This window comes from Pseudorasbora parva, chromosome 5 (genome assembly GCF_024679245.1).
Source record: "Pseudorasbora parva isolate DD20220531a chromosome 5, ASM2467924v1, whole genome shotgun sequence".
Lineage (NCBI taxonomy): Eukaryota > Metazoa > Chordata > Actinopteri > Cypriniformes > Gobionidae > Pseudorasbora > Pseudorasbora parva.
The window spans coordinates 50,024,945-50,050,614 of record NC_090176.1 but is presented as its reverse complement, the minus strand read 5'-3'; the positions used below and the strand labels follow the sequence as shown (position 1 = coordinate 50,050,614).

The 25,670-nt window shown below is 41.3% G+C and overlaps 1 protein-coding gene across 3 annotated transcripts in view; it reads right to left on the bottom strand.

Moving 5' to 3' along the window:
- rab3gap1 (RAB3 GTPase activating protein subunit 1) overlaps window positions 1-25,670 on the bottom strand; it is a 68,623-nt gene that overhangs the window by 16,314 nt on the left and 26,639 nt on the right. For all 3 annotated transcript variants that reach the window (XM_067444646.1, XM_067444647.1, XM_067444648.1), the window contains exons 14-19: window positions 17,652-17,759; window positions 16,811-16,983; window positions 14,695-14,749; window positions 11,419-11,751; window positions 8,979-9,116; window positions 1,994-2,221 (exon numbers count right to left, since the gene is read on the bottom strand). In XM_067444646.1, the coding sequence (XP_067300747.1) occupies window positions 1,994-2,221; window positions 8,979-9,116; window positions 11,419-11,751; window positions 14,695-14,749; window positions 16,811-16,983; window positions 17,652-17,759 (1,035 nt within the window). The remainder of the gene's footprint in view (window positions 1-1,993; window positions 2,222-8,978; window positions 9,117-11,418; window positions 11,752-14,694; window positions 14,750-16,810; window positions 16,984-17,651; window positions 17,760-25,670) is intronic.

Here is a 25,670-nt window from a genome sequence, read left to right as displayed (position 1 = left end):
ACAAATGCAGAAAGAATGTTTTGATGTTTTAAAGATAAAATATATCAGTTGAATACTGATATTTGATTAAAAAAATGAAAAGACACTTTAAATATTAAATTAAAACCACCAGGAAGTCAGTGTTAATGAATGAGTCATTGGGCCCTATCATACACCCGGCGCATCGCTGCGCGACGCAAGTGTTTTTCGCTAGTTTCAGCTTGACGCTATTATCATTTGCATGTCCAACGCCATGTTGTTTAAATAGCTGGTCTGAAACAGGTGTGTTCAGGAGCATTGTTGGCACGTTGCTATTTTGAGGTGCTGTGGCTTGTTTCAAACTATTTTCATTGGCGAAATAGAGCAAAAACAGGCAGTGTTGTCTAAAATGTAAGTCCCTTAATATTAACTTCTTGTTTATTGAACTGTTGTATAAAATCAGTATTTTTATTTGTTATCATGCTAATATTTGGAGAAATAAAATGCACTCTTCATGTGATATTAACTATATTAAAGCTACACTGTGTAACTTTTTTAGTTTATTCTTAGCTAAAAACCCTTAGTTCTTTCAAAAATATATGTGCTCATTAATGTATATTTACTTCTTTCAAGTAATAATGTATTCTCGTAATTTTATAATATACCATTGAAAATACATACGGGTGAGGGGTTCGAATGGCGGTCGCCATGTTGCTCCTCCATCTTGAAAGTACATTAGCCAAAGAGGGACATACCCGTAAATTCAAGCTTCGCTTTTCGCGTTTTTACACTCGATGGCACTGTGTCGAATCTCGAATGTGAAGAGGAGGATTGCTTGAGGCTGCTATATGATGATGGAGGATCACTCTTAAGCCCCTTTCACACTGCACGTCGGACCCGCAGTATTCCCGGAGCATTGCCGGGTCGCCTTCTGTGTGAAAGCAACCACGTCCCGGAACTGATTACCGAATTCGACCCCGGTCGGGGACCTAGTAACATTGCGAGATATGTATCAGAGTCGCCAAGGAAGCGGAAAAGAGAATTAAGACGGCAACGCAACGGGCAAATCAACAAGACAAAAGTAAATATTAGAGTGGCCTTTCCAAGATGGAAAGAGCTCATGAGGAGCAACGATTTTAAAAAGAACGCTGACGTTGCCTGCTTTCTTCTCGACAGGTAATATTAATTCAGCCTATTCGTGTATATTGGAAGTTTTATTGTTGCTTGGCTAATTATATCATGGTGTGCTGTGCCTAACACTAGAACGACGTCTAGGATAGTTTTCCTCGCGTCAATGATGAAAAAGTATTGTTTACCTTATAACGTTAACATAAATCCGTGTTCTATGACGGATAACATGAGATTAATATTTTAATTGCATTATAATTTGTTTGCCTTTACGCTAGTGATGTCGTACAATATACAGAATAACGATAGCACTGATAAAAGTTACTTTACTAAGATTAGCTTGCATTCGTCTGGGAACCTGATAGCTGATGTTAGCAATGAAATGGTAAAAAATAACGAAAACGTGAAACTATTATTCATTTTACATAGATTAATTTGATCATAGATCATTTGGCAAATTAAATAACTGCAAATTATAATAGTTTTCAAAAGTAACCTCATCACTTGAAGCAACACTCACTGAAGAGGTCGAACTGGAAGCCATGACTAAATCGGCCACCGTAGGAGTTGAAACGAAATCGAAATTGAGAGGAGCAGAAACTATTATTCACTGGATGGTCATATACCTTTACACCGCTAGATGGGGGAAAATATCACACAGTCTAGCTTTAAATTAAAAGATATATTAAAAGGTAATTTTGTCCCTAATCTTTAATTTCAAAGGCATTATATTACTTGATAATGTCAGATCGCGTATCGTTAAAACAACAATTACGATATTATTAAAGACGTTGTGTAGGTATTCCTCGCAAAAGGCTTGAAATGAACATGTCACATCAATAAAAGCAGGCCGGGCTCATAATGTTCCTGGACCGAGAGCACGTGAGCCTGGACTGGAGGTTCTGACCTTCTCAGCCTCTTTGGTGTCATCAAACAGTCTCTTCTGTCGGCGTGCTGGTATGGCTTTGGCCGTTTCCCAGGCCTCAACCCACATATTGCCCGGGATCTTCATGCGGGCGCTTAGGTCGCCCCGAATGACCATCTGGCCCGTCTCATCGCTCACTTCCTCCTCCACGTAATCTCTCGGGGAATACCAGCGCACAAAATCCTCCAGGGAACAGCCAGGATTCGCCGCCTGTGAAAACACAAACACGCCTTGAGTTTAAAGGGTTAGTTCACCCAAAAATTTTAATTACGTCATTAATTCCTCTCCCTCATGTCGTTGGACAGCCGTCAGACCTCCGTTCATCTTCAGACACAGATGAAGATATTAGTGTTGAAATCCGATGGCTCAGAAAGGCCTTCATTGACACCAATGTCATTTCCTTTCTGAAGACCCATAAAGGCACTAAAGACGTCGATACAAAGCCCATCTCACTACAGCGGCTCTACAATCATTTTAATTTTTTCTGTTAACATACTGATCTTCATGCGTGCGGGGAGCCTGAATTCTGACATGTGTGCCATCGATTACACCACTTATTCGAGGAAACCCCGCTTTCCGAAAAAAAGAGGTTTGAATGGCATCCAGTTCAACACGCGATGGAAATGTCACCGTTTGGCTTAAATGACGGCAGAGAGCCCCTGCAACCCGGTGAATAACTCTACTAACTGACGATTTATGAACATGGAAAACATCTCAAACTAAAGACTGGAAACTCCCAGTTGCAAAGAACCGAAGTGCTATAAGCAACTGTAACACAGAGGGTAGTGAGTGGTTGCGCTGGGTAACATGATCAAGATCGCCTTCCAGTTTGCTAGCGATCTCATATATCCCGCGGCGATCAAATCTATATTTGCGAAGCAGTTTTTTATCGCTAAGATGGTCCAGAGGATTCTCCCTATCGCTAAAAATTCGCCTTGGCACATTTACATCTTCAACAGGATCAATAAACTCAGCCATTTTTTTTCTCATTAATGTCTGTGAACTCTTAAGGTAAAGTTTTCCTAACCTTAAACTATACTTAGGAAAATGACAGTTAAGGGGCTTTATGCAACACTTAACGGTTTTTAAGGGATTAGTTAAGTGAAAAAATAATTTGAGGATAATTCTAAGGGTTTATGACGTTTCAGTTTAAGAATTATTTTCTGCAACACCCTTAAGTTTAAGGGAAACCTAAGGGTGATCTTAAGGGAAATTTTCACTTAAGGTGTTTTATGCAACCCGGCACTGAACTTAAGGAAGGCTTGGATCATATATCACCCAAACAAGGTTGTTTTATTAGTGGCTATGCAGCTGCTGAGGTGTTTTGAGTGGTTAAAATATATTTAGGTTTAAACAAATTATGGTTGTTTTTAGCACCATTACAATTGTTTGTCTGACAATAATGATGCATACACAGAAATACAAATGTATAGATAAAGCTCTGAATAAAGACTGTCAATGATTGTGTTTATTGGTGCAGTCCTGCAGCATTGAGCTACAGCGATTCATCACACGTTTCTGTTGTAAATGAGCTGGAGACAAATTCCAGCCGCAAACTTTCTCAGGTTGACCTTTCTGTCAGTCGCTGAAGTCCTGTATGCTTTCATACTCGATAATTACTGAAACACATAATGAATCTGCGAGTTTCAGCGAGGCTTTGAGACTTGCAGACAGCAACACGTTTAATTCCAAACACATTTCATGTCAGACCTCGAACTGTGTGCTGCTTCCTGTGGAAGAAAACAACAGCAGTTTTAACTAAAGCACAGTTGATGGAGGCGTCATGTTTTGCTTATGTTTGGAAAGGCTGCTTCAAATATCGCACTCTTGCATAATGCCATGTCCCCTTGTTATGAACGTTTTTGGGTGTGTTGTTTAAAGCCCCACTGAAGTGCCTTGAAAAGCACAGCGTTATCCAATGAGTTGATGTAATTTTTCACTGAAAAAGGAAGATGGGGCGGAGCATATTAAACAGTTCCTTGTGCTATTGTGTCTCTGGACTGGAGCTGTGGTGGTTCACTGACACTAACGTGAAACCAGACTTCATTCACCCCAATGGAAAGCATATTTACACTGTCTGACGTCTATCCCCTATATAATGCAGTGTCTGATGGTTCCCTATCCCCTATATAGTGCACTGTCTGATGGTTCCCTATCCACTATATAGTGCACTGTCTGATGGTTCCCTATCCCCTATATAGTGCACTGTCTGATGGTTCCCTATCCACTATATAGTGCACTGTCTGATGGTTCCCTATCCTCTATATAGTGCACTGTCTGATGGTTCCCTATCCCCTATAGTGCACTGTCTGATGTTTCCCTATCCCCTATAGTGCACTGTCTGATGGTTCCCTATCCCCTATATAGTGCACTGTCTGATGGTTCCCTATCCCCTATATAGTGCACTGCCTGATGGTTCCCTATCCACTATATAGTGCACTGTCTGATGGTTCCCTATCCCCTATATAGTGCACTGTCTGATGGTTCCCTATCCCCTATATAGTGCACTGCCTGATGGTTCCCTATCCACTATATAGTGCACTGTCTGATGGTTCCCTATCCTCTATAAAGTGCACTGTCTGATGGTTCCCTATCCCCTATATAGTGCACTGTCTGATGGTTCCCTATCCCCTATATAGTGCACTGTCTGATGGTTCCCTATCCCCTATATAGTGCACTGTCTGATGTTTCCCTATCCCCTATATAGTGCACTGTTTGATCATTCCCTATCCCCTATATAGTGCACTGTCTGATGGTTCCCTATCCCCTATATAGTGCACTGTCTGATGGTTCCCTATCCCCTATATAGTGCACTGTCTGATGGTTCCCTATTCCCTATATAGTGCACTGTCTGATGGTTCCCTATCCCCTATATAGTGCACTGTCTGATGGTTCCCTATCCCCTATATAGTGCACTGTCTGATGGTTCCCTATCCCCTATATAGTGCACTGTCTGATGGTTCCCTATCCCCTATATAGTGCACTGTCTGATGGTTCCCTATCCCCTATATAGAGCACTGTCTGATGGTTCCCTATCCCCTATATAGTGCACTGTCTGATGGTTCCCTATCCACTATATAGTGCACTGTCTGATGGTTCCCTATCCTCTATATAGTGCACTGTCTGATGGTTCCCTATCCCCTATATAGTGCACTGTCTGATGTTTCCCTATCCCCTATATAGTGCACTGTCTGATGGTTCCCTATTCTCTATATAGTGCACTGTCTGATGGTTCCCTATCCACTATATAGTGCACTGTCTGATGGTTCCCTATTCTCTATATAGTGCACTGTCTGATGGTTCCCTATCCCCTATATAGTGCACTGTCTGATGGTTCCCTATCCCCTATATAGTGCACTGTCTGATGGTTCCCTATCCCCTATATAGTGCACTGTCTGATGGTTCCCTATCCCCTATATAGTGCACTGCCTGATGGTTCCCTATCCCCTATATAGTGCACTGTCTGATGGTTCCCTATCCCCTATATAGTGCACTGTCTGATGGTTCCCTATCCCCTATATAGTGCACTGTCTGATGGTTCCCTATCCCCTATATAGTTCACTGTCTGATGGTTCCCTATCCCCTATATAGTGCACTGTCTGATGGTTCCCTATCCCCTATATAGTGCACTGTCTGATGGTTCCCTATCCCCTATATAGTGCACTGTCTGAGCGTAACGAAGTGCTGAGCGTTCAGTGTTTTTTACTTGTCACCGAGAGTTAAACGATGTTCAACTTTGAGTAAAATGCAGCGCTCATCACTGTCACTCTTCACCCAGTCATCCAATCATGGATTGTGTGAACACAATCAAAGCTTCAAAAACACATGAAAACGGGACCTTTAAAGGGACCTTACACCCAACAATGAAAATTCTGTCATTTACTCATCATCAAGTGGTTCCAAACTTGTACGAGTTTCACAAAAGAAGATATTTTGAAGAATGTTGGAAACCAAAAGGTTTGCTTACATTGACTTACATAGTATTTTTACCATAGTAAACTTGGTAAAGTTTTTTTTAGTCAGATTTGAGGGGTGAGTAAATGACACAATTTTCATTTTTGTCCGAACTATGCCTTTAACAACTAGTTCAGTTCGGTTTCGTTCACACTGCATAGAATTTTTGTAAAAGTCACCACCTGCATTTTTCAGGAGATCATTTGTTTGTAGAATGCGATTGTCACTCCTGTAAATGATTGAATTGTGTGTGTACAGAACAGGATTAAGCACTAAAAGGTGAAATGACAACCGAATTTAGCAAAGGCCTAATGAACCCTTGGAAAGCTGTCAGGCTGAATCTGGCACTGTGCTGGAGTTTTTCCACAGGCACGGCTCACAAGATAAAGGCGAAGATCTAGTTTGAAATGAGTTAGAGCTGCTGCTGTTCACCCTCGTTTCTGTTTCAGCGCTTACAGTGGATGCAGCAGCTGACGTCTGACTGTGGAGCGGTGCAGCGGTATGATGTGTGCGAGAGCGCCGTCACACTTTTAAGACACCCCATTCATCATATTCGGGTCTCTCTGCTCTCCACCCGGAGGGAGATGGTAATTAAAGCCAAAATGCCAAATTATGCTTGGCTAAGCACAATTACAGACAGCACTGCTGCTAAATTTAGAGGCCATCTTCAGCTAAAGGGGCCATTTACTGCGATCGCTGCGCTCACAGCAGTCCGCCACTGCAATAAGACGAGCTGGTGTGTCTGCTCAGGAAATTAGAGCATTTTGTAGGGCAGTTGAACAGGCTATAGCGAGGCAAAATAGACACAAAATGTCACCTTTCCACATCGGTCTCGCCCCCCGGTGATCAAAAACGAGCATTCTTGCTTTATAGCGCACTAGCAGAAGTTGGAAATGAGGCTGTGCTCGCTGTGCTTATGGAACGCTCCATTCCCACACAAATCCCTTTTCCCTTAATCTCTCGGGTTTGTCCACGGCATAACGCTGCGGGATAATTTGCCGTTATCCGACAGAGAAGGATGGAAGGGTGGCGCTTATGAAAATGAATGATGCTTCTCCCTTTGGCTTCTGCCAAGCAGCGCTTTTAAAAGGTGAAACCTATAAAAGATTCAGTGAATTGTGCACAGATGAAGACAGGAGCCATTGTCTGGGATGAGAAAGACGTGAGCGGCTATATAATCTGGTTGTTGACTCATTCTGCATTGCCATGTGAAATCTGTCATTCGGCCCAAACGTACAAAACGAGCCGCTCACACTGCAAAACATGATGTTCTTCCACAGTACTTTTGTCTTGTTTTCTAGTACAAATATCTAAACATTCTTAAATCAGAATATAATTACTTGAGTAGCAAAATGACGGAAGCAATGAAAGGTGTCATGAATTGGCATTTTTAATTTTTTTATACTGTTGTCTGAGGTCAACTTATGACGTTCGCATGGTTTTTACATTCAAAAACATCATTAAATGAATAAGTAATAGGCTATTTTCTACACTGGTTTTGAGGCGCTCTCCTGCAACGCTCAGTTTTTATGGGTGTGCCGCACTGGAGACTTAGAAGTAAACGGCCACAGCTATGATTGGAGAAGATTTGCATATTTAATGAGCTTCAGCTCCCCTGTCAGTTCACATGAGGGATTGTTTTGAAAGCGTGTGGGGGAAAGGCAACCGGAATGATTCGTCCACAGGGTCTTTAACTTACAAACACAATGATTTATCTCTCATCCACCCGCAATTGATTGGAATGTTATTTTTTTATTACTTGGCCCGCCCGCTCGGTGGATATAACTGCAAACCACATACACACAGGACGTTGGGCTTTGCGAGCCCTGGCCCATACACGTCCCGAGTCTGGTCCCCAATCGCAATGAACCAACACCACCACAAATAAAGGATTCTCCAGCCTTTGACATCAAATAATCTGTAACAATGCAATACTATTACATATAAAAAAACTTGTTTTACTGGCATAAGTATGTTGCTTCATTCAATCATGTGATCTCATCCTGTCTGCAAGTCCAGTCTTGTTTACAAACTAATCCGTGGTTAAATGAAGGAACAGACGCACAATGTCTTCCCCACGTGAGTTGGATATTCATTAAAAATAAAGTTCAACCATGCATTCATAATAATGAAATCTGAATGAAGCTTATGCGGCATGTTTACTGCTTAGAAATTCGATCCGGTTTAGCTCTATGTAGGCCTATGTCATGTCAGGCACGAGCCGTGGGCGGAGCTACAGAATCAGGCGTTGTTCTTATTATGTTGAGGCGCTGCTTCACCACACGATGACGTCAAGGGTCGACATGTTCTGAGATCGATCGATTTCTGGGCCTGGTGTCAATAAAAGCTTTTCTTTGACCTACAAGGAAGTTTTCAGCTCTAAAACTTACAGGGTATTCTTATATCACAATGACCTTTAACATATCAAAACATTTGATTTCTCAATTCATGACCTCTTTAAGTCTTGTTCTCTGAAAAAGTTTATGCATAAAACAAGAAAAAATGTCTGCTTGTGGAGTCAAAAAAATAATTTTTTTTCCTTTGAATTCAGATTATTTTTCTGACCCCACGGATGCACAAGTTTATATGCTACTCATCAAGTCAACCCTTGAATACTGATTTCATTTCAAATAGTTTTATTAACCAGCCGTTATATTACAAACCTTATATTACTGTAATTGTCTAGATTGGAAATATGTTTTTGATTAATATTGCACTTTTTTAATTTTAATCACGATTTTGAAAACAAAACTTTCACACACCATATCTTGATGATACGTAAATGATACGTGATGCATCAGTTATTTCTTTACGCCTTACTGAACTCTTTTCATATGGTGCGCAGTTCGCAAAAATCCCTGTGGTACCGATTTTGTTTACCTGGCTCGGAATGTACCATTGTTTTTCTATGTAAATGAGCTAGACGGATGTGTTTGACCACTGCACTCGAGTCTTTCTCGCAGATGACACACTCAAGATAAATGAAGTTGAAAATAAAACACAGTGGCCTCACCTTAAACGACTCCATGTCGGAGAGGAGGCAGGCGCTCTGCATGCGGGCGCGGAGATGGGCACCTTCAGCAGATGTGCCCAGTTTGGCCAGCACCTCCGACTGCTCCTCCAGCAGGTCTTCAGTCATGGGCGCGGGCTCCTGCGTCACAAACACCAGTTTATACAACAACAGTCATGATTAAACTGGGGATTAGATTTAGAGTGATAGTAGAACAGAGAAGAGAAAGAACTGCATTGGTTTAGGATTGTGGAATGGTTGAAGTCCCATTGAAGTGCCTTGAAACGTGTAGTGTTATTCAATGTGCTGATGTCATTTCCACTGAAACAGGAAGACAGGACAGGGCATATTAAGCAGCTCCTCCCCCTTTTTACAATAGCCAATAGCATTTAGTTTAAATCACAGCTCGACCAGAGCTGTTGAGCTTGGTAAAGCCGCAGTTTTCTCCTAATCTCCTCTATATCGCTTCAAAATAGCGTTCTGTGCAGAATTCAAACAGGTCCGATTCGTTTTCTGGTGTGCGCCGACTCGCTCATATGATCCGCTCTGTACTATCGTGTCTCCGGACTGGAGCTGTGGTCTGATGGTTCCCTATCCCCTATATAGTGCACTGTCTGATGGTTCCCTATCCCCTATATAGAGCACTGTCTGATGGTTCCCTATCCCCTATATAGTGCACTGTCTGATGGTTCCCTATCCCCTATATAGTGCACTGTCTGATGGTTCCCTATCCCCTATATAGAGCACTGTCTGATGGTTCCCTATCCCCTATATAGTGCACTGTCTGATGGTTCCCTATCCCCTATATAATGCACTGTCTAAACGTTCCCTATCCCCTATATAGTGCACTGTCTGATGGTCCCCTATCCCCTATAGTGCACTGTCTGATGGTTCCCTATCCCCTATATAGTGCAGTGTCTGATCGTTCCCTATCCCCTATATAGAGCACTGTCTGATGGTTCCCTATCCCCTATATAGTGCACTGTCTGAATTGTTCCCTATCCCCTATATAGTGCACTGTCTGATGTTTCCCTATCCCCTATATAGTCCACTGTCTGATGGTTCCCTATCCCCTATATAGTGCACTGTCTGATGGTTCCCTATCCCCTATATAGTGCACTGTCTGATGGTTCCCTATCCCCTATATAGTGCACTGTCTGATGGTTCCCTATCCCCTATATAGTGCACTGTCTGATGGTTCCCTATCCCCTATATAGTGCACTGTCTAATGTTTCCCTATCCCCTATATAGTGCACTGTCTGATGTTTCCCTATCCCCTATAGTGCACTGTCTGAATGTTCCCTATCCCCTATATAGAGCACTGTCTGATGGTTCCCTATCCCCTATATAGTGCACTGTCTGATGTTTCCCTATCCCCTATATAGTGCACTGTCTAATGTTTCCCTATCCCCTATATAGTACACTGTCTGAATGTTCCCTACCCCCTATATAGTGCACTGTCTGATGGTTCCCTATCCCCTATATAGTGCACTGTCTGATGGTTCCCTATCTCCTATATAGTGCACTGTCTGATGGTTCCCTATCCCCTATATAGTGCACTGAAACCTTTTTGGCCTTAGCCAAAGTCTGATGTCAAAGTGGTTCAGTATAATTACCTCCCAGAAAGATTGTTCCCAAACGGAGCTTTATTCGCAAATGCTTTATGTGATATTCCAATTTTACGCAACTTTAATTTGCAGCGAGGCTCACAATGAGGTTGAAAACAAACCAATAACTAACTTTCAAAGTATGTCAAATTCAAAGAACAATCTGACGCTTAAAGGGTTAGTTCAACCAAAAATGAAAATGATTTCATTAATTACTCACCCTCATGTCGTTGGACACCCGTAAGACCTTCGTTCATCTTCAGAACACAAATGAAGATATTTTTGTTGAAAGCTGAGAAAGGCTTCAGAAAGGCCTCCATTGGCATTCAGTCCATTCCCACTCACAAGACCCATAAAGGCACTAAACACATCGATACAAAGTCCATCTCACTACAGTGGCTGGACAATCATTTTACAATGCGACGAGAATAGTTATTGTGCGCAGAAAAAATCTAAATAACGACTTTATCTGCCAAGTTATTGACGTGAACTCTGTAGGAGCGAGACCTACACAGGAGACAATAACTTGGCGGATAAAGTCATTATTTTGATTTTATTTGCGCACAAAAACTATTCTCGTTGCATTGTAAAATGATTGTCCAGCCGCTGTAGTGAGATGGGCTTTGTATCGATGTGTTTAGTGCCTTTATGGGTCTTGTGAGTGGGAATGTACTGAATGCCAATGGAGGCCTTTCTGAAGCCTTTCTCAGCTTTCAACAAAAGATGAACGAAGGTCTTACGGGTGTCCAGCGACATGAGGGTGAGTAATTAATTAAATAATTTTTGGGTAAACTAACCTTTTAACCAGGTGTGTTTGTGTGGCATGTCGCGCAGACCTGTGTGACGGGGATGTAGAGCGGCTCCTGTGAGTTCAGCAGTGTGAGTTTGCCGTGTGGCTGCAGTCGACCTTCTGCTTTGCTCTTATTGGCTGTTTTTTTCTCGTTCTCCGTCTCCGCCTCCTTTATCTCCTCCGTGTCGCTCAGACACTCGAAGAACTCCTCTTCACTGTCGCTCCACGAGTCCCACGATTTCCCGGTATTACCTTCAGGTCCGGTCGACGGTCCCAAGTTTTCCGGCCCCAGGCGGCTTTTTTCTCGGCTTCCATCTGATGCGGCATTCTTCCTCCCATCATCCCTTGCTCTCTTGCGTTCAATGCAGCAGTTCAGCATCTGCGGGTGATGCAGAGCACAATTAAAAACGCATTGAAAACGTTTAAGATTCAGCATCACAATCCTTCAGAAATCATTCTAATATGCTGATTTGCTGCTCAAGAACATTGAAAGATTTGATTATTATCAGTGTTGAAAACAGCTCATATTTTTGTGGAAGCACCTTTTATTTGTCAGAATTCTTTGATAAATAGAAAGTTCAAAAGAACAGCTTTTATTTTAAATAGAGTCGTGTAACATTATAAATGCCTTTACTGTAACTTTTGATCAATTTAATGCGTCCTTGCTGAATAAAAGTATTTATTTATTATTAAAAAAGGTCTTTTGAACAAAAGTGCATAGACAAGTATGTCAGTGTTTAAAGCGATAGTTCACAATTATGTAATTTATTCGCCCTGATCTCATTCTAAAACTCTATGACTCACTTTCTTCTAACACTGGATTTTTCATGTTGATTTAAAAGGGATAGCTCACCCAAAAATGAAAGTTAGCCCATGATTAACTCATCCTAGGTGTATATGACTTTCATCTTTCAGACGAAAACAATCTTAATATTAAAAATGTTCTGTCTCCTCCCAGCTTTATCATGGGAGTGAATGAAGATTTTGAAGCCCAGAAAAGCACATCCATCCATTATAAAAGTGCTCCACACGACTCGGGGAGTTAATAAAGGCCTTCTGAAGCAAAGCCATGCATTTTGTAAGAAAAGTATTGTCAGGTCAGAGGTCATTCTTCACCTGGAACGAGACTCGCGTATGGCTGTTACTGGAAGCCTGCAATTATAGTTTTTAGAGTTATAAATATAGATATTTTTCTTACACAAACGCATGACTTCGCTTCAGAAGGCCTTTATTAACCCCTTGAGCCGTATGTAGCCCTTTTATGATAGATAGACACACTTTTTGGCCTTCAAAATCTAATCCTCCATTCACTGCCATTATAAAGCTTGGAAGAGCCAGGACATTTTTTTAAATATAATTCTGATTTTATTCGTCTGAAAGTCATTAGTCATTTACACCTACGATGACTTCCGAAACGAGCAGCAGCTTTTAGCTCCATTAGCTGCTATTTAAAAAATGGTGGATCTCCAGTGTGTGTTCATCTTGGTGACACCGCCCCAGCCTGACGTAATCCGTTCTTACTTCTAGCCCAGCAATGTTTTGGTGCTACTTAAAGGGGGGGTGAAATGCTGTTTCATGCATACTGATCTTTTTACACTGTTAAAGACATGGAATCCCATACTAAACATAGACAAAGTTTCAAAAGTTAAGGTGGACGTTTGATGGGAGTATTTCTTTGTCAAAAATACTACTTCCGGTTAGTCATAAGTTTCGGCAAGTTTTTTGAGATCATGCGTCCCCTTTGACGTTAATGGGGGCGGAATTTCCTTGTATGGGCCTTACGGACAATTCTACCGGAAGCGCGTGAGAGAGAGCGAGGGAGAGAGCGAAAGCAACAGGCTACGCCCATCAAAGCGCTGGCTTGTAGGATGCTGGACAGGTGATGTGCACATAACAATGTCACCAAAAAAGTGCGTTTTTGGTTGCCAGACCAAGACAGTCCTGCACAGATTCCCCAAAAACCCCGCGTTAAGGCAACAGTGGATGTAATTTGCTTTTCCGGATCAGCAACTGAGTTGCGCGAATGTTTATATCTGTTCGCTGCATTTCGGTGCCGACTGTTTCATAAACAAGGCCCAGCTTTTCCCGACGCCGGATTTTCCCAATCGCCTAATGCTGAAGGATGGAGCAGTCCCAACGTTAGAAGGGTGAGTGAGACTGCTTCAAATGTCTGTGTTTTTTTAGTCCGCTTACTGTCTACACAAACCACGCGTAAACACACAAACACACGTGCACAACTGCACTTCCCACATGTACACCTTCAAAGACAAAAATACGACGATATAATTCAAGTATAAATATGTAAATAACACAAGCCGCTAAGCATATTATATAGTTAGTGTATAACTTGTACCACATAGAGACGTCCTGCTCTAGTCGTTTTTGCTGCTGCTCCTGTTCAACTGCAGCCTCTGGGTCTGATTCCGGATCATAGATGTATGGCTGTATCTGATTAAAAGCCATATTTTTATTTTGAATAAAGTTTTTTTCCCGCTGTTAGGGATGAGACAGCTTTACGACGCACTCGACTCAACACAATAGCAGCGCGCTGCTGCACACGTCATTATTTAGCTCCGCTCACACGACACGCCCCCACCCGCTCGGCTTTTTTCGGAAAGACTCGGAACAGCGCATCTTTCTTATATAATTATTAAAAAAATAAAGACTTTTCGGAGATATGCAGGATGCAATGCTACTCTATAGGTACTCAAGATTGACATGACACTGACTGAAACTGAGTGTTTCACCCCCCCTTTAAGAACCAGTTTTCCTGGCTCGGAGCTAGTGCTTTGGGTGTGGAAACACAAAGAACCGATTTGAAATAAGGCTCTAGCCCCGAACTAGCACCAGTTAGCAACCAGTTTGGTAGAAAAGGGGTAAAAGAGATCTCTAGCTCTCGTTTTGGTCATAGTCTTGAAAAAAGATAATTTGAGGAATCTTTTAGGTTTTGCAAATTTTGTCTCAGATGGCCATATCGTGGCCAAAATCGCACAGTGTGCACCCGGCTTAAGACTAATAAATGCATTGTTTATTTGTTGATTTCAACCTTAACTAATGCATTTTTACATTTTAAAGTTGTGCTCGTATTAGTTAATGCACTAACATGAATAATCAAGGTTTAAATAATATATTAATATTTGTTACAGTACAGTACATTTCCATTATTCAGCACTGTTTTTAAATGTCTATTTCTATTTTATGTCCTGTGCTTGTTTTCATTCAGTATCCATTTAAAACACTATGGCTTGATTAATTGGTTATCGGCCAGCGTGGGCCAACCGAGTTATTGTTATCTGTAAAGTCCACTATCTTGAAGATTCACCTGCAGTTTCTGATGAAGAAGACAGCACCTGAGATCAGGAGGGCCACTCGCCAGTCTGAAACACACAACACAGAGGCGTTCATCACACAATCAATACAGTCTCCCATCAGGCCACAACAGAGGCGAGGTGAATGGAGCCGCCCGTATTCAAAGACGCAAAAGGCTTCACTCATTTGCACACAATGACACAACAAGACGGAGGACCGCAGGGACACCAGAGGAACCGCAGCACACTGCGTTATTGTTTCTCCACCAATGTTATCAATGATCCGGACGCCTGCAGCTCTTTCCCAAAAGGCAACATTACAGCACGGCCACAATTCATCACCTGCACTGCATGAATGATGTCTGGGCCTTTTTACATTTATTCAGAGGACATTAGCAAATACGGAAAATATACATGCATGATAGACCACTCGATTTGCATGTACTGCAAGAAATCTTACTCAGAATTTCTGTCTTGTTTTCAAGTACAAATATCAAGGGGTTAAACGGATCCAAGGGCGTAGTTTTAGTTTGAGCATTGGAGGGGTTGGAGTGTGATCTGTTTAGTGGGGTCCCAGCATGCTCTCTTGTGCGATTTTAATTATTTGTTTGTTTTGATTATTGTTGCAAACTGTGGTCTTTTGCGGTATCATCCACACATGCAATGTTAGCTGACACATAACTGCAGCAATAACCTAGTTAATATTTACTTCTTTACGTAGGATATATTATGTTTTTTATGTTATTTAAGCACCTAATATCTTTGACAGAATGTTCTCAAAGTGCAATGGTAGGTCAAACTAACTTTACTTAGGTAACACATTAGTTTAGGGTTCAATTCTCACTATTAACTAGTTGTTTATTAGCATGCACATTACTAGGATATTGTCTGTTTATTAGTTCTTATAAAGCACGTATTAATGCATGACCATATTCTACATCCCTTAATCCTACCCAATACCTTAACTTAACATCTACCTTACTAACTATTAAAAAGCAGTTTATTGAGGCAAATGTCGTTAATAGTGGGAATTGTAAAGGGACCCGCGGTGTGTGTAGATAGAAACGGCTCATTCGAAGGTATTAAAAACACAACAGTTCATTATGTTATGACTTTATACTCCACTGAAATGATATTGCATTTCTGTCAATAGATCCTCAAAAACACTACACACTGCACCTTTAAAAGACTGATTACTCTCCAGCTATTGATCTAACGCGTGAACATTATGGGAAACACACTAGTTAGACGGGATTTAAACTTTGTCGGCTGGAGACGCAAGTTTGGTTTGAAGATGAAAAACATACCAAGCACAAATAATGTTCTCTTACAAATCCTGATTTCTAACACACTCACAGCATTCAGCTCGTCTTACAGCTGTCAGAGCAGAAACGAAAGCTAATGCTTTCTGTGTGTTTTACGTCGCCTCCGACCGCATTCATATGCAAATTTGAGTGAGCTTATTTTGTCTATTAGATCAAAAGGTCTGAAAAACCTATACAGTTATCCACCCATAGACCCTCCTCTTGAAAGAAATCAGGACAGAAGTGGTTGAAAGTGGATAAAAGAGACGGATTAAAACACCAGGTGTAAACAGGAATGTGTCTCCCTCTTCACCCTTGTGATCTGATCGAAAAAAACTCATCTTAATCTTAATACCAGGTGTAAACAGGGCCCTCACTGCAAAAAATGCTTTTCTTTCTTAGTATTTTTGTCTTGCTTCTAGTCAAAATATCTAAGAATTCTTACATTAAAGAAACATTTACTAGACAAGTAAAAGTAATTGTCTTGTTTTGGTAAAAAATTACTCAAAATTAAGAGAGTTTTTGCTTAAAATAAGCAAAATAACCTGCCAATAATGTTGTTTTATTTTTCTTACCCCACTGGCAGATTATTTATCTTATTTTAAGCAAAAACTCTCTTAATTTTGAGTAATTTTCCCCCAAAACAAGACAATTACTTTTGCTTGTCTAGTAAATACTTCTTGTTTTAAGAATTTTTAGATGTTTGGACTAGAAACAAGACAAAAATACTAAGAAAGAAAAGCATTTTTTGCAGTGCTAGTTATCGTTTTTGATGTGATGGGGCATTTATTCTGCATGTTACATGTGTTTGTATGACTTCTCTTACCCGTAGATCAGGCAGTTGTTTTCCCAGCGGTAGCGCATCTCCAACACAAACTCCTGCCACAGGTGAGCGACGGCACGCACTCCTCCGTGATGGAAGTTAACCATACACATGCATAAAGCCAGACGATACGTCAGACTGTCGCTCGGAGCCGATTTCAGCTGATTATAGAGATGCTGTTCACGGGGAAAAACGGTCAGGTGCTGATCTGAGCATTTCAGCACAACAGTCTGTGAAGGCAACATGCCTTGCCTATTCCTAAACCTTTGACATGTACGATCACAGCAAACATTCAGATCTGTGTTTTGATCCAGAGAAAGCAGTGGTTATGTATAGATATGAAACAGCTTCAAAAAACTACCACAGTATCATTATTTCTGTGTTAAAATCATTCAAATGATCACAAAAGTACTGGATAAAAGTTTATAGTTCAGATTCAGAGTTTCAAATAAAGATTGTATCATTACATCTTTACACCAGTAGGTGGAGACAAGAGACTGTTAAAAATGTGTGTCATTGAATCATTCATTTAAGAGATTCGTTCAAAAACGCTGATTCATCGGTAATGAAAGTCTTTGAGTCTTTCATTCATTCAAACCAAATAAAAAAATATTAATTCAACGTAATTAACTATTTTTAAATAGACTACAGCAATTAACATTGTTTCAGAACCTCTAGTAAATAACTTTTTTTGTTTAGTTTGTCTATTCAGAATAGTGGTAGAATCGTAATCTCTATTTTAAACAAAATAAATTGTGATTCTCAATTTATCCTGAATCGTGCACGAAATCTGAATCCTCTCATAGCGAGATAATGTTTTCAACGATTCTATGCTCAGACTCACGTAATCCTCTGAGTCTTTGTCCGGTTCAGTCTTTCCTCCTGGGTTGTGCTGTGTGGATTTAACATCACTACTGTCTGTTTTATCCAACGCTGCATCTGGGAAAAGATACTGATGGACAAACACAAAACACACACACTTTAGCTTTTCCTCATCCTCAGCGCAACTGTTTTCAACATTGGTAATAATAAGAAATGTTTCATAATGTGATTTCCACCCCACTAATGAAATAAATGTTTTTGTCAAATACATGTTGGCCACAATTGGTGGCACCCCTAGAATATTTTATTAGTAAAATATCTCTGAAGTATATTCCTAATCATTTGTACATTTTTAGCACACCAGGGTGACTATATATATATATATGACCAGTTTCTGTGGTCAGATGACACTTAAAAAAGAGGTTTTTGGCAGCAAACCCACCAGATGGGATATAAAGCTACTACTATATCTAGATATAAATACACAGCTGAACCTTAATGATGTGGGCCTTTTTTTTGGGTGCTCATATACGTATATCATGGATTCTAGCAAATACCAACAAATAAAAAATCTAAACGTAACAGCCTCTGCTAGAATCTTATAATGAGCCATAGTTGGATCTTCCATCAGGACAACAATACAAAATCCACACAAAAATGGGTCACTAAGCACAAAATGAAGCTTCTGCCATGATCATCCCAGTCCCCTGACTTCAATCCTACAGAAAACATTAGAGGAGAGGGTATCAACATAGACCTGGGAATATGAAGGATCTGGAGAGATTCTGTCTGGAGGAATGGTCTCTGATCTCCAAACTCACCAGTCATTATAGAAGAAAACTCTGTTATCTTGTCAAATGGAGGTTGCAAACAGTATTGAAAGGGTGCCATTAATTGGGGCCAATGTGTTTTAGAGAAAAGCATTTATTTCATAATGTGATTTTCCATTTTCTATTGTTTTACTTCAATAAAAATGCTAGAATTTTGTTTTTGTTTTTATAAATGGACAAAAGGATTAACAATGCAAGTTTATTTTTCACAAGCTTCTTTGTTTATATTTACCAAATGTGCCAATAATTCTGACCAGGACTGTATATATACACAAGATTGCAATGAGCAGATGATCAAACAGCTAATAATCATACCAATCAAATCATGATATTTGCAGATATAATCTGATCACATTGAGAGTGATTTAGTTTTTGTTCGGTACCAAATTGCTAAATATGTAAATAACCTGCACAAATCAACCAGCCAATGTGACTCTCGATTAGGCTAATTAAACAGAAACGTGCTACATCAGCGTTTACAGGTGTCATCTACAATTCCTGCTTCGCTAAAGTTGTGCCAGCCCGGTTACAAATGTATTAAAAGAACAGAGAGAGAGGAAGTAAACGGTTTATTATGACACTATGATCAGCTTCTGACCAATACATCATCCTTCCTCACACCATGAGCGTCGGAAGCAAATAAAAAGTGGGTGGGTCCTCTCTGAGATTTTTTTTTTTTACTGGAGCAACGTTAGATGCCATTTACATTAAATACAAATATATTACTAAACGATTGAATGGGCCAGACAAAATCACTGAGCTATTTACCGTGACTATAGTGTAGGGGTTAGATGTGTCCTGGCCCTGCCAGTTGTATTAAGTCTAGTGACCTCTAAAGGCTATTTGGAATATAGCAGGAAGTTTGAGGAGTGTGACCTCATTAATGAGGGACGATGATGTCATTATATTCAGACTCAATCTGACTGTGAGTCAGAGACACCATGAGGTTGCACATGTTGTGGGCTTCTTAGTCCAAGGACATTTTCTGTTTGGAGTTTGATGGGGCATTCTTTGTGAGTTTTGCTGATTTTGTTATCTTTAAGTTAAATGCATTTTGTATATTGAAATTTGATGTATTATATTGTTTGAAATAGCCTGCATGTTTTTCATGGTTTCATGTGACATTGCTTAACGTCTTTAATGATTTGTTTGTCAAAGCAGTTTTTGTACACATGTATCAGTGCTTATAATTTCTTTCTTTTGTATTTGTATTTTCAGTTTTACACCATTCATTCAGTAAACATTCTCAAACATCACTTCGTGGTTCCGGGAATTATTGTATGAAGGAGTTTAACTTGCTGGATAATTGAAAGTGGACTCAATGAGGCCAGTACAGTAAAAAAAGAGCTACAATCAAGAATCTAAATGTCCTGACTGCCTTGTGTCTGATATTGCCTAGATGAATATGGCAACAGGAGTTACTAGTCTTGCTTGAGGGTGTTTGTACACATCACATCTATCAGAGATTCCAAGGCCAGCCACCCTAAAGTCTTCTGATTGATATGGAGGACTCCGATCTAGAGGTACGATCTGTTGCTTCCTGCTCAGCTAAGTCAAAGTCAACCAGGTCCTCTTGTTCCAAGGCTTCAGTTACTTCAAATGCCAGCATGGTTGCAGCCAAGGCACGTGCAAAGGCTGAGGCTGCCTTGGCACGTGCTTCATTCTCAAAGAAAGAAATTGAAATAAAAACAGAGAAAGCCCGTTTAGAAGCTACCTTGGAAGCTCTAGAGAGAGAGCGTGAAGCAGAGGCAGCTCTGGCTACAGCTGCTGTAATGGAGGCTGTGGCTGTAAAATTTGAGTCAGAAAGTCAAGGCCTTGCTGAATTTCTACCTGAGCAGAGCACACGACAACGCACTGAAGAATATGTGAGTAAATATAGTGCTAATGGTAGAAGCATGAATTTACCCAGAGCTATACCTTCACAAAACACTGGTAATGCAAATATAGATGCTCCCAACTTACCAGGAGACCAAGGGTCAGATAAGAAGTCACCTTTACTGGGTCATCCAATGAATAGCATCCCCGCAGATAATGCAGATGCCAATCATTATAATTCCTTTAACAGTCGTTCACGCCATGCTATGGATACTCCAGCAAGTATTCCCAATTCTGGTCAACCTGGTCGCTATCTAGTCAGTCCTGCTCGTCGTTGTGGTGACAATTCTTCAACAGATTTGGCCAAATATCTTGCAAGGAGCCAACTGGTTTCATCAGGCCTTATTAGATTTGATGATAGACCAGAGAATTATCTAGCATGGAAGTCCTCATTCATTGGTAACATTGAGACCTTGGATCTCACAGCAGGAGAGGAGATGGATCTTCTGATTAAATGGCTGGGTAAAGACTCAGCACAACATGCTCAACGTATTAAGTCGGTAAACGTAAGGAATCCATCTGCAGGACTGAACGCAATATGGCAAAGGCTGGAAGATATGTATGGGTCACCAGAAGCCATAGAAGGGGCCTTGTTTGTCAAACTGGAAACATTTCCCAAAATAGCACCCAAAGAACATCAAAAGCTTATGGAATTAAGTGACTTGCTTTCTGAAGTTGAATTTGCAAAGCGAGAAGGATATTTGACAGGGCTTTCCTACTTAGATACGGCCAGGGGAGTAAACCCCATAGTTGAGAAGCTTCCGTATGGACTCCAAGAGAAATGGATGATGAAAGGTTCTCATTATAAGCAGGAACACAAAGTTGCCTTTCCGCCCTTCTCCTTTTTTGTGGAGTTTCTGCATAGTCAAGCTAAAGCTCGCAATGACCCTAGCTTTCATTTTAACTCCTCCTCTGTGTCTTTAAACAAGAGAGACCGATTTGGTGAGAGTCAGAGTAATGCTCGTAAGATCGTTTCAGTGCATAAAATAGATGTTATTTCCTCTTCCAAATCTACTCGTATTGCTGAAAGCCCAGACAAGCTATGTCCTGTGCACCACAAGCCACATCCACTTCAAAAGTGCAGAGGTTTTAGAGAAATGACGTTGGAGGAACGGAAAAGAATATTGAAGGTACATAATATCTGTTTCAAATGTTGTGCCTCAAACACACATGTAGCTCGAAATTGTGAAGCAACTGTGCAATGTTTTGAATGCAAGAGTTATAGACATCCATCAGCCCTTCATCCAGGTCAAGCACCATGGCTTTTCAAGCCTCCCCTTTCCTTTGTACAGCATGGTGGGGAGAAGGAAGAAATATCAGAGGCTGAGGTTTCGCCTAAATGCACAGAGGTATGTGGGGAAGGCTTTAAAGGGAAATCCTGCTCAAAAATATGCTTGGCTAAAGTATACCCAGAGGATGATCCCAGCAAATGCAGAAGGATGTACGTTATGCTTGATGACCAGAGCAATAGGTCACTTGCTCGGTCAGAGTTCTTTGATATGTTTAGTATTCATGGCCCTACAGTCCCTTTTACACTCAGGACCTGTGCTGGAGTAGCTGAAACTGCTGGTCGTCGAGCTGTTGGCTTCATAATAGAGCCTGTTGATAGTACACTGAGTATTCCATTGCCCACACTCTTGGAATGTAATATGATTCCTGACAATAGGGATGAAATCCCCACTCCGGCTGCTGCTGCTAGTCACCGTCACCTTAAGTCCATAGTTCATGAGATACCATCACTTGATGCAAATGCTGAAATCCTGTTACTATTGGGTAGAGATTTGTTAAGAGTGCACAAGGTACGTAGACAACTCAACGGTCCTAATGATGCAGCATTTGCACAAAAGTTGGACTTGGGCTGGGTAATTGTTGGTGATGTTTGTTTGGGAAACACACATCGGCCTTCACAGATTACTAGTATGAAAACATATGTTCTTGATAGTGGCAGACCAAGTCATTTTTCTCCCTGTGAAAGCCACTTGTCAGTCAAGGAGAAGTTCATGCCTCCTCTGCCACACTTGTCTTTTAGTAGAAGTCTTTGTGAAAATCACCTGAAGGGGATCATCGCGGATACAGGAACCATAAGGATGCAAGGAGACATTGGTCAGTCAGTGTTTTGTCAAACTAAGAATGACAATGAGCTTGCACTCTCAGCGGAAGACCGCCGATTTCTCACAACAATGGAGAAGGAATTTTCCCAAGATTCCACAAACAGTTGGGTAGCTCCTCTTCCATTTCGAGAGCAACGACAGTGTTTGCCTAACAACCGCTCATATGCCATGAGTCGATTTAAGTCTTTGAGCCGTACACTTGAAAAACGTCCAGAAATGAAAGTTCACTTCATGGAGTTTATGCAGAAGATATTAGATAGCCGCCATGCAGAGATTGCTCCTCCAGTACAAGAAGGCAAAGAGTACTGGTATCTGCCCTTCTTTGGAGTATACCACCCTCAGAAACCCAACCAGATACGAGTGGTTTTCGATTCTAGTGCCAAGTTTAGTGGTGTTTCACTTAATGATGTGTTACTTTCTGGGCCAGACATGAACAACAGTCTGCTGGGTGTTCTTCTGAGATTCAGGAAAAATCCAGTAGCGATTACAGCGGATATTCAGCAGATGTTTCACTGTTTTCTTGTCCGTGAAGACTGTAGAGATGTCCTGCGTTTTTTGTGGTATCGGGACAACGATCCAACAAAAGAGGTTGTTGACTATAGGATGAGGGTGCATGTGTTTGGAAACAGCCCCTCACCTGCAGTGGCTATCTATGGGCTGCATAGAGTTGCTCGAGAGGGAGAAGATGAGTACGGCAGGGAGGTGCGTCACTTTGTTGAAAGAGACTTTTATATGGACGATGCCTTGAAGTCATTTTCGACTGTGGGGGAAGCTATCGATATCCTTTCAAGAACGCAGACAATGTTAGCTGCTTCAAATCTTAAGCTTCACAAAATGGCTTCGAATAATCCTGAGGTATTGGATGCATTTCCAGTGGAAGACCGAGCCAAAGACCTCCAGAATCTAGATCTGTTTGTGGATGAACTGCCTGACCAACGAAGTCTTGGAGTCAGGTGGAGTATTATGTCGGATGTACTGACGTTTCACATTCCAAGAATTGATAGACCCTATACACGAAGAGGAGTTCTTTCTATGGTTAATAGTCTTTTCGATCCACTGGGCTTCTTGTCACCGATAACCATACAAGGACGGCTATTGCTTAGAGAGATGACATCACAAGTCTGTGACTGGGATTCAAGTCTGCCTGAGAATTTGAAAGAAAAATGGATAGACTGGCAAAATTCTCTGTATAGTCTCACTGACATTCGTGTGCCCCGCACATACTCAGCAAGTCCTCTCTCTAAAGCTCAAGGTGTGGATCTTTTTGTCTTTTCAGACGCTTCTGTCAAGGCCATTTCTTCAGTTGCATATCTCAGAGTCACAACCAAAGTTGGGAGTAGAGAAGTGGGGTTCGTACTTGGAAAGTCGAAACTTGCCCCCCATCCTGATCTTACAATTCCCAGACTGGAGCTGTGCGCAGCAGTGATGGCAGCTGAGATTGCTGAAGTCATTAGTGAAGAAATAGACATCAAATTTAATTCAGTCAGTTTCTACACAGACAGCAAAGTGGTTCTGGGTTACATTAATAACCAGTCTCGACGCTTTTATGTCTATGTGAATAACAGAGTACAAAGGATCAGGCAAACTACTAAACCTGATCAGTGGCATTACGTGCCATCAGAAGAAAATCCTGCTGATCATGGATCACGCTCTGTTTCTGCTTCTAAACTTATCACTACCACATGGCTTACGGGACCCACTTTTCTTTATGGCAGTTCAGCTCCAATGTCAGATGAGCAAATCAGATTTGAGCTAATTGATCCAGATGATGACAAAGAAATTCGTCCTGAGGTAAAAACGCTGTCGACATGTGTGTCTGAAAATAGCCAGAGCTCAAAACGATGGGAGCGTTTTTCCAGATGGAAGACTGTGGTTAAGGCGGTAGCTCACCTTACCCATATTGCTTACTGTTTCGCTCGGTCAACAGAAGTTGGAGATTGTGCTGGTTGGCATATATGCAAGAAGGGGATCTCTGTGGACTCTCTGGAAAGGGCAGAGAAGGTCATTATTAGAAATGTGCAGCAAGAAGTTTATTCTGAGGAATTCAAGTGCATCCAAGCAAACCGTAACCTTTCCAAACAGAGCCCTCTTCTTAAGCTGAATCCTACCATTGGCAGTGATGGTTTACTCCGAGTTGGAGGAAGGATTCACCATGCAGGTTTAGAGTTGAAAGAGTCACACCCTGTCATTATTCCTGGAAAGAATCATATAGCAACTCTGATTGTAAGGTATTACCATGAAAAGGTTCAACATCAGGGAAGGCATTTTACAGAGGGAGCCATGAGAGCAGGTGGCTTGTGGTTAATCGGTGGAAAAAGGCTCACCAGTAAGGTGCTCAACCAATGTGTTTCCTGCAAGAAGCTCAGAGGAAAGGTAAAGGAGCAACAAATGTGTGATCTGCCAGCAGAACGACTCCAAGTAGATCCTCCTTTTTCTTATGTTGGAATGGACATGTTTGGTCCATGGGAGGTGTCAGCAAGGCGTACACGAGGAGGTCACGTAAACAGTAAGAGATGGGCAGTACTGTTTACTTGCTTATGTACGAGGGCAGTTCATATAGAAGTGGTGGAGGAAATGAGTTCTTCAAGTTTCATTAATGCACTGAGGCGTTTCTTTTCATTGCGTGGCCCAGCTAAACAGCTACGCTCAGATTGTGGCACCAATTTTATTGGTGCATGTAAAGAAATGGGGATAAGCTGTACAGAGGAGGATGGTGTCCAGGACTACTTACAGGACCAGAGATGCACTTGGGTCTTTAATCCTCCCCACTCCTCACATATGGGAGGAGTGTGGGAGCGTATGATTGGAGTAGCACGTCGCATTTTGGATGGGATGTTGTTGCAGACCAGTAGAGCACGACTTACTCACGAAGTGTTAACCACGCTCTTAGCTGAAGTCACTGCCATAATGAATGCACGTCCTTTGATCCCAGTTTCATCTGATCCTGAGAATCCTTGCATTCTAACACCCTCTATGCTGTTAACCCAGAAAAGTGGCACATATTCCTCTCCCGATATTGACATCAATGGAGGAGATATGCTGAAATATCAGTGGAAACGTGTTCAGTTGCTGGCTGATGAGTTCTGGTATCGATGGTGTAAGGAGTATCTTTGTACTCTGCAGTGTCGTCAAAAATGGACCCGTAAAGAGCTAAACATCAAAGAGGGCGATGTTGTCCTTCTTAAAGATGACCAAGTCAGAAGGAACGAATGGCCAATGGGCATA